The 16751-nt window shown below is 41.4% G+C and overlaps 1 protein-coding gene across 3 annotated transcripts; it reads right to left on the bottom strand.

Moving 5' to 3' along the window:
* Positions 1–4680: 4680 nt before the first annotated feature.
* LOC139153000 (membrane-spanning 4-domains subfamily A member 15-like) lies at positions 4681–16751 on the bottom strand. 3 transcript variants are annotated; one of them, XM_070726504.1, is made up of 7 exons: positions 16196–16751; positions 14053–14300; positions 13504–13626; positions 13268–13324; positions 12326–12460; positions 5821–5934; positions 4681–4940 (listed from the first exon to the last, which is right to left on the bottom strand). In XM_070726504.1, the coding sequence occupies exons 2-7, from the start codon at positions 14266–14268 to the stop codon at positions 4833–4835; spliced, it is 753 nt and encodes a 250-aa protein (XP_070582605.1). In that variant the 5' UTR covers positions 14269–14300; positions 16196–16751; the 3' UTR covers positions 4681–4832. The 3 variants fall into 3 exon arrangements, with proteins under 3 accessions (XP_070582605.1, XP_070582612.1, XP_070582623.1); XM_070726511.1 differs by lacking the exon at positions 16196–16751 and adding an exon at positions 15545–15601; XM_070726522.1 differs by lacking the exon at positions 12326–12460 and having other exon boundaries at positions 16196–16502.

Genomic DNA, 16751 nt, shown 5'->3' with positions numbered 1-16751 from the left:
GACTGGATAAGGCTCATCTTTGTGTCTCTCTTGGCTTGCCTGTAGCCCACAAGGTGTACTGGGATTGCCTGCTTTATATCCCCCAATTCTGGCTGTGTCTGCTGCTCAAAAAGGGAATCAACTCACCTGTACTGCCAAACTGTGCAGCCACAAAGTGAGCCAACCAAGGGATTGGCAGGCTGTGATTGTTGCCAGATACTATTGGTCCCCACACACTTGCCGCCTTTTGTGCTCTCGCTGGGGATGGGGTGTCCAGCTAGGCTAATGACCCTGAAATTGTGTTCTCTTGAAAATAAGTCCTAGTGCTTATTTTGGAGCCCAGCAATATACAGTGGTACCTCTACTTATGAACTTAATTCGTTCCGTGACCAGGTTCTTAAGTAGAAAAGTTTGTAAAAAGAAGCAATATTTCCCATAGGAATCAATGTATAAGCAAATAATGTGTGTGATTGGGGAAACCAGAGGGACGGTGGAGGCCCTGTTTCCTCCCCGGGGATTCCTAGAGAGGCCCCACGGAGGCTCCACCCTGCCATTCCCAACCCTGTTTCCTCCCAGGAGATTCCTAGAGAGATCCCATGGAGGCTTCTCCCTGCGTTTACTGGCCGTTTCCTCCCAGGAGATTCCTAGAGAGGCCCCAAAGAGGCTTCTCCCTGCTTTTTCTGGCCCTGTTTCCTCCCAGGAGATTCCTAGAGAGGCCCCACAGAGGCTTCTCCCTGCTTTTTCTGGCCCTGTTTCCTCCCAGGAAATTCCTAGAGAGGCCCTACGGAGGCTTTTCCCTGCCTTTTCTGGTTACAGTTTCGGAGGCTTGGGTTTGTAAGTAGAAAATGATTCTTGAGAAGGGGCAAAAAAATCTTGAAAACCTGGTTCTTCTCTAGAAAAGTTCATAAGTAGAGGGCTTTGTAGACAGAAGCGGTACAGTGGTACCTCTACTTAAGAACTTAATTTGTTCCATGACTAGGTTCTTAAGTAGAAATGTTCTTAAGTAGAAGCATTTTTTCCCATAGGAATCAATTTAAAAGCAAATAATGCCTGCAAACCCAATACGAAAGAAATAAAAGCTTGGAATTTGGGTGGGAGGAGGAGGAGGAATAAGAGGAGGAGGACAGTTGCTGCCGAAGGAAAAAGGTGAGGTGAGTGCCCAGATGTTCCGGGAGGCAACCTCGCGCCAGGTGTATGGGAGGCAGTGCGAGGGAGCCACCACAGCCAAGTGGTTTATTCCCTCTCCAAGTGCCCAGAGAAAGGAAAACACTCCGTTCGCTCTGGGCTGCCAAAGCTTCCTTAAGCACCACTGAAAGGCTCCTCTGGCAGCCCAGAAAAGCCAGAGATGGCCAGGATTTAATAATAATAATAATAATAATAATAATAATAATAATAATAATAATAATAATAATAATAATAATTTTTTTTAAAGCGGGGTGGAAATGGCAGGAAACTGGCCGGGCCTTTGTGCCGTTCTCAAATTTCCTGGGAAGTTTTTCCGGGCTCGGGTTCTTAAGTAGAAAATGGTTCTTAAGTAGAGGCAAAAAAATCTTGAACACCCAGTTCTTATCTAGAAACATTCTTAAGTAGAGGTACCACTGTATAAGGCTGGGTCTTATTTTGGGAGAAACACAGTAGGTAACAGGAAAAATGAGAGGGATAATAATAGTAATTCAGCCCTAGTAGATGTTGTGGGAATTAGTTGTTTAGCAGAGTGATTGCATTGGGGGAGGAATGTCCTTCTCTAGTTGTTTTGGCATGCAATGCCCTATAGCAGTGATGGCTAACCTTTTTGTCACTGTGCACCCACAAAAAATGCAATGCACGTGGATCCCCAGTGCACCCAACACCCCTGTGCATGTACATGTGACCCCCACACATGTACCCTACCTCCTACACATGCACTGACAACCCCTTGCTCCCCACCCCAGCGCATGTGAGCTCAATCTCCCACATGTACCCCAAGCTCTGTGCATACATGTGTGACTCCCCTACATGTGTACATGATCCAAAAGCCAACTGGCCATCAGGAGGCACACGCCCATGCACTGTGCAGCTGAGCCGGGCGATGGCTCGCATGCCCACAGAGAAGACTTTGATGCCACCAGTGGCATGCGTGTCATAGGTTCACTAGAAACATAGAAACATAGAAGACTGACTGCAGAAAAAGACCTCATGGTCCATCTAGTCTGCCCTTATACTATTTCCTGTACTTTATCTTAGGATGGATCTATGTTTATCCCAGGCATGTTTAAATTCAGTTACTGTAGATTTACCAACCATGTCTGCTGGAAGTTTGTTCCAAGGATCTACTACTCTTTCAGTGAAATAATATTTTCTCATGTTGCTTTTGATCTTTCCTCCAACTAACTTCAGATTGTGTCCCCTTGTTCCTGTGTTCACTTTCCTATTAAAAACACTTCTGAACCTTATTTAACCTTTTAACATATTTAAATGTTTCGATCATGTCCCCACTTTTCCTTCTGTCCTCCAGACTATACAGTTTTTTGTTGTAAGCTGCGTAGAGTCCTTCAAGAGTTTGGTAGCATATTAATTTTTAATTTAATGTCTAGAATTTGCCCTAGTCCTGCATACATCTTCAGCCTGGCCCACAATTTGGGATTGCTGCTCCTATCACGGCACTATAGGAAGAAGTTGAAAGTGTTGGTGTCCAGCATGTGAGAGGTCTGTAGATATTTTCGCAGCCCTCTTTCTGGCTCATATAGTATACAAACATCTTCATGGAAGGCAGGCTTGTAGCAATTGTTTTTTCTGCAGTTCAAACTGTCCATCTGCAGTTCAAACTGTCTTATCTTTTTTTATTGTGGTGCCAAACCAGACAGTTATAGAGGTGCAGGTGACAGACTCAATGATTCTTTTATAGAATTGTATCCAGCAGCTCCTTGGGCAGTCTGAGCTTTTTGAGTTGACACAAGAACATTCTTTGTTTCGCTTTTTGGATGACATTTTTGACGTTGCATATCCATTTTAAGTCTCGAGATACTATAGAACCTGGAAAATTGAAGGTTTCTACTGTTGGTACTATGTTGTCTAGTATTGTAAGAGATGGTACAATAGGAAGGCTTCTCCAAAAATTATCATTTCTGCAATTTACAGTGTGTTCTGTTCAAGATTGTTCCGGCCGCACCACAAGGCTAGTTGTTGAACTTCCCATCTATATGCAGATTTACCAAATAAAAGGAAGTAAGAGTGACATAATTTCAACTGAGGTAGATTACAGTCAGGATATTGCCTATCAACCTAAACCTCAAAAACTCTGCAAATGTACATTTTGTACACATTTTGTAAAATCATTGCAGGAGTCAAACTTTTCACCATGTAATTATGGACAAGGAAGTAACGAGTCTTCTCTACATTCTAATTGTGTCTCTTGAGGAATATACTAGGGATTGGCAACTCGGGCACCTTTAAGAACTATAGACTTGAACTCCAAGAATATAATGCCTTGGTAAGGTCACACTTGGAATACTGCATTGTGTTTTGGTCACCACAATGCAAAAAGGAATGTTGAGACTCTAGAAAGAGTTCAGAGAAGAGCAACAAAGATGATTAGGGGACAGGAGGCTAAAACATATGAAGAATGATTGCAGGAACTGGACAGGCTAGTTTAATGAAAAGAAGGACCAGAGGAGACATGATAGCAGTGCTCCAATATCTCAGGAGTTGCTACAAAGAAGAAGGAGTCAACGTATTCTCCAAAGCACAAGAATGTAGAACAAGAAGCAATGGGTGGAAACTAAACAAGGAGAGAAATAAATTAGAATTAAGGAAAAATTTCCTGATGGTTAGAACAATTAACCAGTGGAACAGCTTGCCTTCAGAAGTTGCAAATACTCCAACAATAGACGTTTTTAAGAAGATGTTGGATAACCATTTGTCTGAAGTAGTGTAGGGTTTCCTGCCTAAGCATGGGGTTAGACTAGAAGATCTCCAAGGTCCCTTCCAACTCTGTTGTTGTTGTTGTTGTTGTTGTTGTTATTAATAATAATAATACCTGAATCAGTCCTGCAGGGTCAGTAGTTGGAGTCCACAAGTTGCAAAGGGGTGATCATTGCCCACCCCCTAAATATAACTTCCCTAGAAGTATGAATGGCTTTGATTTTGAAATTGCATGTTTATGCAACTGTAAATTCTTCAAGGATACCGTTAATGAATGTCTTTACAGCTTCCCCTGTTGGAAATGGAATGAGAGTAAAAAAAATGGTACTTTGCTTGAAATCTGTGTTTTTTTTATCAACTAATGTTCTAACAATATGGAATATTGTAGTTAGATGCAACTTCTTCTGTTTTGGGATCACAGTCATTATGCAACCACTATTACAGACAGTTCTCAACTTACAACTAGTCATTTAGTGACCATCCAAAGTTACAACAGACTTGAAAAACAGTGGCTCATGACAAGTCCTCGCAGGTACTAGATTCCCTCTGGTCATGGGATCAAAACTCAAGATGCTTAGCCACCAGCATGGTTGTATGACCGCATGCCAGGGTGAGTGATTACTATTTGTGACCTTCCCAGCTGGCTTTTAAAAAGTCAAATATGGAAGGCAGATTCACTTAGCGACCAAATGAGCCACTGAACAACTAAACAGTCTCCATCATCCACTGTAGGCAGTATAAAATGCTCATAAAACTGCTGATGTTTTTAGGGAACTGTTATAACTATTAAGTAAAATCAAACAGTTTTAAAACCCTTTAATTTTGTATTTAAAGGCTGTAATTAAAAAATAAACAAGCAGGCTGGAAGACAAAGTACAGTAATACGAAATACATTACTGTTCCTGAAAGCTCTGTTGCAACCCTTCTCACATTTCCTTCCTGGCATTCTTGTTTTACTGAGATTTGGTAACCATGTTATCGTAAGAGAGTGGAGGAGGGTTTGGTTGAGCTGCAACGTCTCTGCCTCCGATGACTGGGTAAGGCACAAAAACCAAGGTTGGCTGTAACAGAAAAGAATAGTCAATATAAAAAAATACTCAGGGATGCATCTAGGTCAGGAGTGTCAAGCATTGAGAGAAAATGTGATCGAGAGACAGGTACTTTAAGAAACATAGAAGCATAGAAGACTGATGGCAGAAAAAGACCTCATGGTCCATTTAGTCTGCCCTTATACTATTTCCTGTATTTTTATCTTAGGATGGATATATGTTTATCCCAGACATGTTTAAATTAAGTTACTGTGGATCGACCAACCACGTCTGCTGGAAGTTTGTTCCAAGCATCTACTACTCTTTTAGTAAAATAATATTTATTCACGTTGCTTCTGATCTTTCCCCCAAATAACCTTAGATTGTGCCCCCTTGTTCTTGTGTTCACTTTCCTATTAAAAACACTTCCCTATTGAACCTTATTTAACCTTATTTAAATGTTTCGATCATGTCCCCCCTTTCCCTTCTGTCCTCCAGACTATAGATTTAAATTAATGTAGTCACACCACTAGAATAACAAGGGTTAGAACTGAACCCTCTAAAATGGAAACATCAACTTCTGCATCGCTGAATTATGAAGAGATCAAACAAACTGTGTTGTATTCATGACATTCACTCTCTAGCAAAACAAACTGGGAAAAATGCACGTCATGTAATTATTCATAGGCAGAAGCAAATAAATCACAAGATGTTGGATCAAAATTCAAGATAAAGCTTACTAGGTAAGCCAAGTAGTAAGCCACCTATTGTTCAGGATAATAGCAAAGAAACAAGCAAAAGGTGCGGTTAGGTGGGGTGCCGTGCAGATATAAAGAAGAAAAACAGACGATCTTTTCTACATTCTTTAACAATGAGAACTGCTAAAGCTATTTTCAAAGTATGAAGTAGTTACCTGGGCACCACTATGGCAAGTCGCCTGGCACCCGAAATGAGCCAGTGAAACAGCGATGCAAAATTCCAGCAAGCTGAACAAGAGCAGCAAACTGGAGATACCATAACCGATGCCCTGTGGTGTAGGAAGACATTTGGAGAGATGGCTGTCATTTGCTGAAAAAACACATCTCACAACACATCTATAAAAACAATATACAACAACATATCTGATCCAATTAATATAAATAATTAATCTAAAAAACCGATTCTAAACAGACATTAAAAATCATTCTTCCAGATTCAAACCACAGACATACCATACATTCATTCGCCAGAGGCTAGGGTTTAATGACCCCAAGCCTGGTGGCATAAATAGGTTTTCAGATTCTTGCGGAAGGTGAGGAGGGTGAGGGCAGTAGGAATCTCCAGGGGGAGCTGATTCCAGAGGGCTGGGCCACCCACAGAGAAGGCTCTTCCCCTAGGCCCTGCCAAGCAACATGGTTGATGGGACCTGGAGAAGGCCGACTCTGTGGGACCTAACCAGACACTGGGATACATGAGGCTAGAGATGGTCCTGTAAGTCAGTGATTTTCAACCTTTTTTGAGCCGCGGCACATTTTTTACATTTACGAAACCCTGGGGCACATTGAGCGGGGCGGGGCGGGGGGCTAAAAAAGTTTGGACAAAAAAAATCTCTCTCTCTCTCTCTTCCTCCCTTTCGCTCTATTTCTCTCTCCCTCCTTCTCTCCCTTCCTTTCTCTTTCTTTCTCTCTCTCCATCCCTCTTTCTTTCTCTTCCTTCCTTCCTCTCTTTTTTGCTCTCTTTCTCTCTCCCTCCCTACCTCCCTCTATGTCTTTCTCTCTCTCTCCTTCCCTCCCTCTCTTTCTCTCTCTCTCTCTCTTGCCTTCTTTCTCTCTCTTGCTCTCTCTCTCTTGCTCTCACTTTCTTTCTCTTGTTCTCTTTCTCTCTCCCTTGCTTTCTTTCTCTTTCTCTTGTTCTCTTTCTTGCTCGCTTGCTCTTTCTCTCTCTTGCTTTCTTTCTCTCTCTCTCTTGCTTTCTTTCTCTCTCTGAGCTTCGTGGCACACCTGACCATGTCTCACGGCACACTAGTGTGCCGCGGCACACTGGTTGAAAAACACTGCTGTAAGTAATCTGGTCCGATGCCATGTAGGCCGGTGGGGGGGCAGCAGGCAGGACAGGGTGGAACACAGTTTCACCAGAGGAAATGAAGATGTGCGCTCAGCTCCAGCTGATCAGCGGCTGTCACTTCCTGGATTACTGGTCTTGGCTCGGCTCTCCTTTCTTTCCCTGCTGCTGCTGCGCTCCTTGCTTTTTTCCTCTTTCCTCCTTCCTGGCCTCAGACGAACTTCCCTCTCTCCTGCCTGGCTCCACTCCACCCTCACGTGGCCACCTCCCACCTAAGGTGCAAGCAGAAGGCATGGGTGGAAGTGGCGCTGGCAGCAGTTATACTTCTGGCAAGACTTGTTCGCTTAGCTACCTAGCCTGAGGTGAGCGGGCGACCCAGGAAGGAGAGCACAGGAAACACAAAGCAAATTGTCACCCCAGCAAGCGACACTGGTAATGTTGCAAGTCGAGGATTTCACAGTTCACTTGAATGATGATGATCGTTCATCATCAAGCCACTCCTACCCAGTCACATGACCATTAAGCCACACCCACAAAATAAGCCACACCCATTGTGTGGCAGTAAAAACTTTGACTGCCCATTATTGCATGTAGGGCTTTATAGGTCATAACCAACACTTTGAATCACGTCTGGAAACCAATTGGCAGCCAATACAGTAATGGTATGTATTGTAGTTTATTGAATGTGCTACACCATTAAAAGGGATTCTCAGCTGCTTTCTTGGGAAACACTAGTAGGAACAATTCTGTTGGGAAAAACAGAGACACTGTACAGGTAACCCTTGACTTAGAACCACAATTGGGACCAGATTTACTGCTTCTAAACAAAGTGATTGTGTAAGTTTACACAAAACAAAACAAAACAAAGATTTGTTGCTACTAAACAAAGCGATTGTGTAAGTTTACTTTTTCTGCTACTGTTTCTAAGCAAACTGCTGCACTTAAATGAATCATATGGTTGTTATATGAATCCAGCTACCGGCCACTCCACTCCGCTATCTTTGCTGATCAAAAGCTGGCTGAGAAAGTCGCAAAGGGGATGCTGCAACTAAATAAACAAATTGCTACTATTCAAGCCCCAAAATTTTTATGAGGTGACTGTAGGGATGCTGCAACAGTCGTAAATGCAAGGAGCAGTCATAGTTTGAGTGCTATTGACACATTGGTCACTAAATGTACAATGGTAAATGGAATGGCCTATATAGCCTTTGTGATAGGAGAAAACTGCATCAGGAGCATTAGCATCTCTTTATGTTTTGCAATATTCTAAAGGGAAGTACAGTATTCTGCCCATTTCACCTACAAGGTCCCTTCCAACTCTGTTAATACACTACCATATTTTTTGCGTATAAGGTGCACCTTAGTTTTGGGGGAGGAAAATAGGGAAAATAATCTGTTTACCAGGTATTCATCTGGCTAGCGTCCTTAGTCTGTTCAGCTCCAGCACATTATTTTATCCCCTGGTTAGGGCTTTTAAAAAAAACCTTATTCAGATAGAGTAACAATGAAAGAGCTTGCAAGCCAGTAAGAGCTGGGAAAGAAACCTATTCAGAGCAAGTTAGAGCAATGAAAAACTCTGCAAAGACTTAGGGATTAGAAAACATTCTTTGGAGAGAGTAACAATGAAAGAGCTTGCAAGCCGGTCAGAGCTGGGAACATTGTTAGCACCTGGTTAGGGCTAGAAAGAAATATTCAGAGCAAGTAGAGAATGAAAAAATCCCTACAAAGACAGGGTTTGAAAACATTTTTAGCAAAGAGTAACAAGGAAAGAGCTTGCAAGCTGGTAAGAGCTGGGAACATTGTTAGTACCTAATTAGGGCTGGAAAAAAGCAAAATTCAGAGTATAAGATGCACCCAAATTATCAATCTCTTTTAGGGAGGAAAAATGTGTGTCTTATACTCCAAAAATATGGTATGTTAAATAGATGTGATTTGCTTGCCTTCCATTTCCCAATAGGAAAGATAGAGGGTCTATTTCCTGTTGCCTGGAGAAAAGTAATGGAGGAGAGTGAGGTTCTCAGCCAGGCAGGTCATGGTTGTCCCAAAGGTGCTTTTTCTTTATTTTTTAACGTAGATAAGTAAACCAAATAACAAGTAGACAAAAAAGGAAACAATACAATAAGTATCACATAACAATAAATACAAAACAAAACATATAAGTAACAACATTTGGGAACCAAAAGTTTCCCCACTTCTTTTTTGAATGTTCGATCAGAGAATTTTCCCTTGTCCTTGAATATTCTTTTATTTGACGAATTGCTTTGCTTGAATTTTAATTATTTTAATTATTTCTCCATTGTTCTTTTCTTTAACCAATCATAAAAATTTCCCCATATCTTATAGTAATCCGAGTCTTCTTTTCCCTCTAATTTTTTTGACATCCTATCCATCTCTGCACAGTCTAGCATTTTTTTGATTATTGTACAGTACTTTCTTCTGGTGTTTTATCTGTTTTCCATTGCTGGGCATATACTATCCTAGCAGCTGTTAGTATGTGAATGGCTATTTTCAAGAAGGAACTGGATTTTTATTTTTTCCTATGAAGACATTTCACTACTCATCCAAGAAGCATCTTCAGCTCTGACCGGACGGTGGGGAATGGAACAGTATAAGGTTCCTAATGGTACGATGAGGATGCCACACTGGTGTTGTGGTTCAGCCTGAGGCTGCTCAGGGACCAGCTGTGTCTCTGCTGGCTCCATGCCCGGAGGAGGATGACAGTGAAGAGGAGGGGGCTGAGCAGTCGGACGGGGGAGAGGAAAGTCAGGAATGGGACGAAGGAGAACAGCATGAGAGCCCCGGGGGGGGGGGGCCTCTCCCCAGCCAGTAGCTTGGAGTCATTAGGTGATGAAGCACAAGTCGTCATTGACATGCGACAGAGACCTTCAGATCAAAGAAAGGAGCAATTAAAGAAGTATTATCAGCACTGAATTAGGAACAGCTGGGCTTGGGTGTGGTCCTCCTTAGCAGGGTTTAAAAGGCAGGCAAGCCCTTGAAGCCATGTGGAGTGTTATCAGTTAGAGTTACGGTGTTCTGCTTTGTTCTCGGCATCTCTGTTCCTGGCTTGTGGCCCAGCAGTTTGGAAGACCCGTGGGAGGTGTAGGTCTGGTATCTACAGCCTCGTCTTGGCAGCAAGAATCCTGTATTGCTGCATGGACTTTTGCCTTCGTGGATATATTTGAAGATACAGCATTTTCCTGTTTGCAAGGACATTTTCTGTTACCTGTGTTTTTCTTGAATTTTAGAAACTGCCTTTGCCTTTTACCAGTGTGTCTGGCTTCTCTTTTTGGGTTGGTCTTGGCTTCCGGAGTGACCCAGACAGAACAACTGGTAGTAAAACTGGAGCTGCATGCACAGCTTCGGGTCTCTGGCATACCCACGTGTGCATCCCAGTGAGATTTTGCTTCTGCGCATGGGGAGATATGTGGGTGAGAGAGATTTGGCAATTATTTTGCTTTCACACATGTATGGAAGCAAAAATGAAGGTGAAATCTCACTCATGTGCGTTCCCCTTGTGAGATTTTGCTTCCTGTGCATGTGCAGAAGCAAACTAACACTGGGACGTGCACACATGCATGCCAGAGACACAAAGTTGCACACATAGCGCACCGGTAGCAGCAGTAGAGGCAACCCCCACCTAGAATGGAAGGGTTTATATTCCTTACAGACAGCTGGTCATTTGCATCCTTGTAGAGCGTTGTTGAGGCCACCATCTAGTCAGAACTGAAGAAACTTCTTGGATGAGAAGCGAAATGTCTCCAGAGGAAAACAAGAAAGTCCCGTTGCCTCTTGAAAAAGCACCTTCAGGATGATGGAGGAGGGAGGGGATGGATAGGAAGCCTTCAAGAAACCAAGTGCTAAAGGGAAAAGGAGAAAGCAATGGCTTAGACCAGTGTTTCCCAACCTTGGCAACTTGAAGGTAGAAGACTGACGGCAGAAAAAGACCTCATGGTTCATCTAGTCTGCCCTTATATTATTTCCTGTATTTTATCTTACAATTGATATATGTTTATCCCAGGCATGTTTAAATTAAGTTACTGTGGATTTACCAACCACGTCTGCTGGAAGTTTGTTCCAAGGATCTACTACTCTTTCAGTGAAATAATATTTTCTCATGTTGCTTTTGATCTTTCCCCCAACTAACTTCAGATTGTGTCCCCTTGTTCTTGTGTTCACTTTCCTATTAAAAACACTTCCCTGAATCTTATTTAACCCTTTAACATATTTAAATGTTTTGATCATGTCCCCCCTTTTCCTTCTGTCCTCCATACTATACAGATTGAGTTCATTAAGGTATTTGGACTTCAATTCCCAGAATTCCCCAGCGAGCGAAAGCTGGCTGTGGAATTCTGGGAGTTGAAGTCCAGATATCTTCAGGTTGCCACAGTTGGGAAACACTGGCTTGGACAGAGGCTGGAAAAGTGACAGGACTCCCCACTATCCTAATATATCCATTCTTGGTCACCTGATTTTATCTCCAAGATAATGGGTGAAAGGAAATAGATTTTATATACACCTTGGCACTGTATTGGTTGGGCTCAGAGTAAGATGAGAGGGAAAAACTAGTTTTATACCAGTACAGCTAATGATGTCTTACATCAGGTGTAAATCTTATTCAGCAGCTGAGGACAAGGTAAACATAACTTCATGGGGAAATTGGCATCAACAACATATGGTTAAGGGCAGCAATGTGATTTAGATTCAGCCAGATATATTGTTTCCCCTCCTCAATAAGGATGCAGCTACATCTATTTTCTTTACCCAACTTCTTTCCAATCATCTGTCAGGCTGGAAAGGAGAAAAGTCCTGGGTGTGATACTACGATGATTTAACTCTTAGAAGAAAGCAAAGGACAGCACATTACAAAATATTAAAAATGTAAGTATTGGCGTGGTTCTAAACAGTCCACACTTCAGAAGTTACTGAAATTTCAGTTTTCTAAAACTATGTGGCAAATGCAAAGAAGGGATGAAGATGTGATGATGGAAGGAAAAGCTGATATTGATTTCAGCATGTGCAGCTGTATTCTATACTATAGAATTAGTCAAGCACGCTTTTGTTTTTCACTAAGCCCCACTGTAAAAAAACAATTTTTACACTGTACAGAGACAAAATCAAACAATATATCTAAAACATATTTAGACATACTCACTTTGTACCTCAATGACCAGAAGATTGATTCCCCTTATTTAACACACACACACACACACACAGAGCATTCAAATGAAACAGCACTTGTGTATTTGTGATTTAGACCTATTGAAGAAAATATTTCAAACAAAACTCAAAAGGGTTTGGGATATCCCTCCTGTATGTATAATCTCCTTCAAAATTCTGCACATGAAGCCAAAATTTAAGACCAGATTGTTTTTACTTACACTGAAAGTGGAGGAGTTTTGATGATGGTCAAAATTCAAATAAAGTCTATTGAGGCTCAGGTCAGAAAGGTACAGGCTGAAACCAGCTAATGCCATTACAGCACTTGTGATATTCATTCCTACACTAGATCTCACCTGAAATAGCAATATAGCAGAAAGAGAAAAAACACAGATATAGCGTCACTACAGCATAGGTTTATGCAAAGCATAAAAGCAATTGGACCCAATCTATGTCTGTGTTTAATGACACATAGCCAGTCAGATGTGAAACCAGACAACATCCACTAAGATCATAGGAATCAAATAGCAGCAATAATGGGATTTTCCACATTGGAAAGGCAAATGCCAGAATTCATTTGACGCCTTTTCTAACACTGTCAAATGCCTTTTTTCTCTTTTTAGGCCAGGTGATTAACAACGACAGGAAAACTGGTAAGGATTATTCATCCTTAACATTTTGGTTAAAGAAATCCCACATTGTTTAGGAGTTGGCTCATTGGAGGTCTGCTTCAAGAGTAGGGAATGCAAGAAGACACCTCTTTGCTCAAGCCTAGCACCATCACTATTATTTATATACTAGTAATTACTATTACTATTAGCAACTAAGAAAGCCCTGGCAGAACAAGCACCCACAGGATGGCATTAAATCTCTCAGGCTCCTCTCATTTTCCTCATGGTACTGATAGGACCTGCAGTGTTGCCCATCATGAAATGAGATGGTTCAACATTCTCTACAGTTGGAATAGAACTTTCAATAAAAACAATTTGGAAGCAAATGTTGGTCAAAGAAGGAAATTGGTGGGGGTTTTGAGTTTGCTTTCTCCTTTTCAAATGTTGATCTAAGACTAAGCAGTATCTGAAGACAGTAGAGAATATAAAGAGTGCTGAGCAATTATGAAGAAATAGCATAAAATAAATTCAAATGCTACACAGGTTTCTCACCAAAGCACGATTTGGATGGTTCACAGCTGATACACAAACTGATCCAGTAGCAATAAACTATGATAAAAGAAACAGAAAAAGATTTATTTTAATTTACTGGAAGTATCAACAGAAAAAATATCAGAAAAATATGGCACACATGAGAAGCCAGATAGGCTCCAATGCAAACACGGCTTTTACAGGTATCTTTTAGCCATTAATACTATGGTACTCAACAAAAATGTGCACATACTTACAAATATCCCTCCCCAAAAGGGGTAAGCTCCAATTCCAGACAAGCTAACATAGTAAGAAGGGAAAAGAATAAGTGAGACAGCTCCAAAGCCAATGTGGAGAAGCCCAATCATGATCTGGATGGCCTAAGGAAGGAACACAAACAAAATAAGACAAATTGGTTATTCCTCATCTGAGCAAGAGAAACTTTCTAATTTGTTAGCCTCCCCAGGAAAAGCATCAGTTTCTATCCATCTTTGAAAGGTCCTTCAAAGGGCTTTGTGGTTTCTAAACTTCCAGTGTATGTGCTGATCCAAGGCCTGGTTTCCTATAGTGAAAAATCCAAATGGGGAGAAGGGACAATTTGAGACACTGTCACTATGTAACAGATTTACTCCAGATTATGATGTGGTTTGACCCTCAGTGGGACTGCTTTTGTCAGGAAGAATATCATGATGAGCTTTTGAGAGAAATATGTTCCTACAGACTCCTCTCCTTGTGCTTATGATTCTAAGGTCTCAACATAGCTCTCAAATCTTAATTTACTTCCAACAGGCACAGGGCATGCGTACCCCAAGCACTTTGGGCTCAGCATTGAAGAATCTCTCCAATGGACTATTTTGTGGGACTTGCTGAGGAGCATTGGTGGGAATTCCAAGTTGCTGAGCTCCATACTGAGGATATGGAATGGCTCCAGGTGCCTGAAGAGGAACACTGGGGAATCCAGGAGCCGTTTGGATTATGTTTCCTCCATTAGAGGGATGGACAAATATGGTTGCACTGGCCATTCTTGCTGGAAGTGTTGCCACAACTAAGTTACCTGCAAACAAACAAGAGGAAACGTTAATGTCTTAACACAAAGAAGGCAAATTCTTGTCCTTCTCCTTCATATCACTTTATGAGATAACATTTGCCTGCAGTAAAACTGAAGATGATTTGCAGAAGAGTTCAGGGAACAGGTAGTAAAAACATACAGCTTTCTCAGGGATAGAAATCCTTCTTTTGCCATTTCTGGTCATTGACCAAATTAACTCTGGAAATTAGAAATAATGGTGATTCTCTATTCAATAACTGCTGGGATCCCTTCTATCGCTGGTTAGAAAAAAAGAACAATTTGCCTAACAAATGTTAAGAACCCTATATATTTAAATAGATACATATCTGGTGTCAAATCTTCCCTTTTTCTTCTAAATGGATGTAGGAGACATCGATATATGTCAAAATTAGACTGGCTTTCTTAAAAATCTCCTTATCTTGATATATTCAACACTTTCTCTTACTTATTTATAATTTAAAAAATTAGATATAATGTAATGAGCTACTGAGAATATTTCTAATTCATAATTCCAATACAGATCTACCGTACACCCACCCGCCTTTTCCTTTCCTTTTTTTCTTTTCTTCTTTCTTTTCTCTCTTTTCTCTTTTTCTTTTTTTGTTTGTCTGTTTGTTTGTTTGTTTTGTTTTGCTCTTTTTTACTGTTAAATGCATATTGTCTAGGCCATAATTTGACACATAATCTTTGTTTCTCAATTACCCAATTTTTTTTCTTTTCCCTGTATCTCGACATGCTTACACTGTTATTTGTACTTAAATGCATTCATTGTATTTATTCTTGTAAATAAAAAACTTTATAATCCTTCTTTTGCCTAACATTCAGCCAGAACTAAATAAGCTTCTTGCTTGGGAAGTTAAATGTTTTCAAGGGGAAAAAACCAAGAAAGTCCAGTCGCCTTTTCAAAAGCATCTTTGGGACAATCCTGTACCAGGAGGATTGAGAATATCTCTGGATATGAATTGAGGAAAAAGTTAATCAGAACAAAGAGAATCAATGCAAAAGGTCTCTTTCTAATCTTAGCAGCATCTCCTATTCCCCAGTTAAATGCATTTCTCATTAGGGCAAGATTTTATTGTGTTTGCCCTTTTGTCCTGTTACTGGCACATGGATCTAAAGGCAGCAAGCACGAAAGATCGTGTCGATTGCCATCTTCCAGGAAGGTCGTATCAGTTTGGACATAAATTACTCTGAAGGACACAAAAGCAATTATCTGTACCCCAACTTACTTCATTGATGTGTTGGGGTTTCTTCTGAGAACACAACTGGACAATCAGCTTTTCTGACAAAACCTCAGAAAACCGCAGAAAGCAGTGATTCTGTAAGATCCCAACACTCCGGATTTTTAAAGCACTCCACCGAATTAATCCCACGAGTTAAAATTTGTACCGGGCTGAAATCCAACAAGTTCTGACAGTTTCTGGAGAACTGGTAGTGGACATTTTGAGTAGTTCGGAGAACTAGCGAAAAATCTGACTGGTTTTGCAAACAGACAAATACCTCCGCTGGCTGGCCCCAGAGTGGGGTGGGAAAGGAGATTTTGCAGTATCCTTCCCCTACCACGCCCACTGATTTGTACGGACTTGAAGGGGAAGCAACTTTATTAATGGGAAATCAACATTAAGCGAAAATCGACCCATCTATCCTTTCAATGGTGAACCTGAAATATGAATTTTTGTACACGGCGCCTTTGCTCATATTGGGCACTTCATCAAGGCAAGATCGCCTGCAAATGCCTTCCTGTCTGCTATCTCTACTGAAATCCTCCAGACCTGCGGTGTGCGAGAAGACCGCGGGTGGATGGCTGCAGGCACCGAATGGTCCACAGATTAATTCCATATTGTTATTATTATTATTTAAAGTAACCAGAAACTACTCACCACAACCGCTCAAGACGACATACAGTACACGGAAACCTCAGGAAAAACGAAAACATACTGCAAGAGGAACAAGTGGAGGGCGGGGTTCCCCAAGCTACTAAAAGGAGGGATTTACTCATAGCTTAATCGAGGACTCCAGGGAAGGGGAAAAAACCTTTTTTCTTGCCCCTTTAACTATTGCACTTTGGGGCCAGGAACCTTCTGCTTGTTCAGAGATGAGAGAAAAACTTTCCAAGTTTATAAAGTCCTGTTATTCCCAGGCTAAAACGAATCACCGGAATCAAAGTCATCCTTCGACATCTCTTTCGCTTCCCTCTCTCGAAATACTTCAAGTCCCGCGCTTGGAAGGACCCGTTTTCAACGACTCGCAGACTTCCCCAATCTTTGCAAGAGTCGCCAGAAATAAAAGAAAAGGACGCCAATGCTATCACAGCCTTTCCATCCCCGCCCCGAGCTCTTTAGGTAGCCCTCGTCCAACGGAGGATTTTTTAAAAATCTTTTCCCTCCACCGGCGCTCTCTGTAGCTTCTTTTTAGTGCTTGAATAGGCAAAGCTGT

The sequence above is a fragment of the Erythrolamprus reginae genome, chromosome 1 (genome assembly GCF_031021105.1).
Source record: "Erythrolamprus reginae isolate rEryReg1 chromosome 1, rEryReg1.hap1, whole genome shotgun sequence".
Taxonomy (NCBI): Eukaryota; Metazoa; Chordata; class Lepidosauria; order Squamata; family Dipsadidae; genus Erythrolamprus; species Erythrolamprus reginae.
Note: the sequence above shows the minus strand (reverse complement) of the source record. Positions and strands in the feature narration are given on the sequence as shown.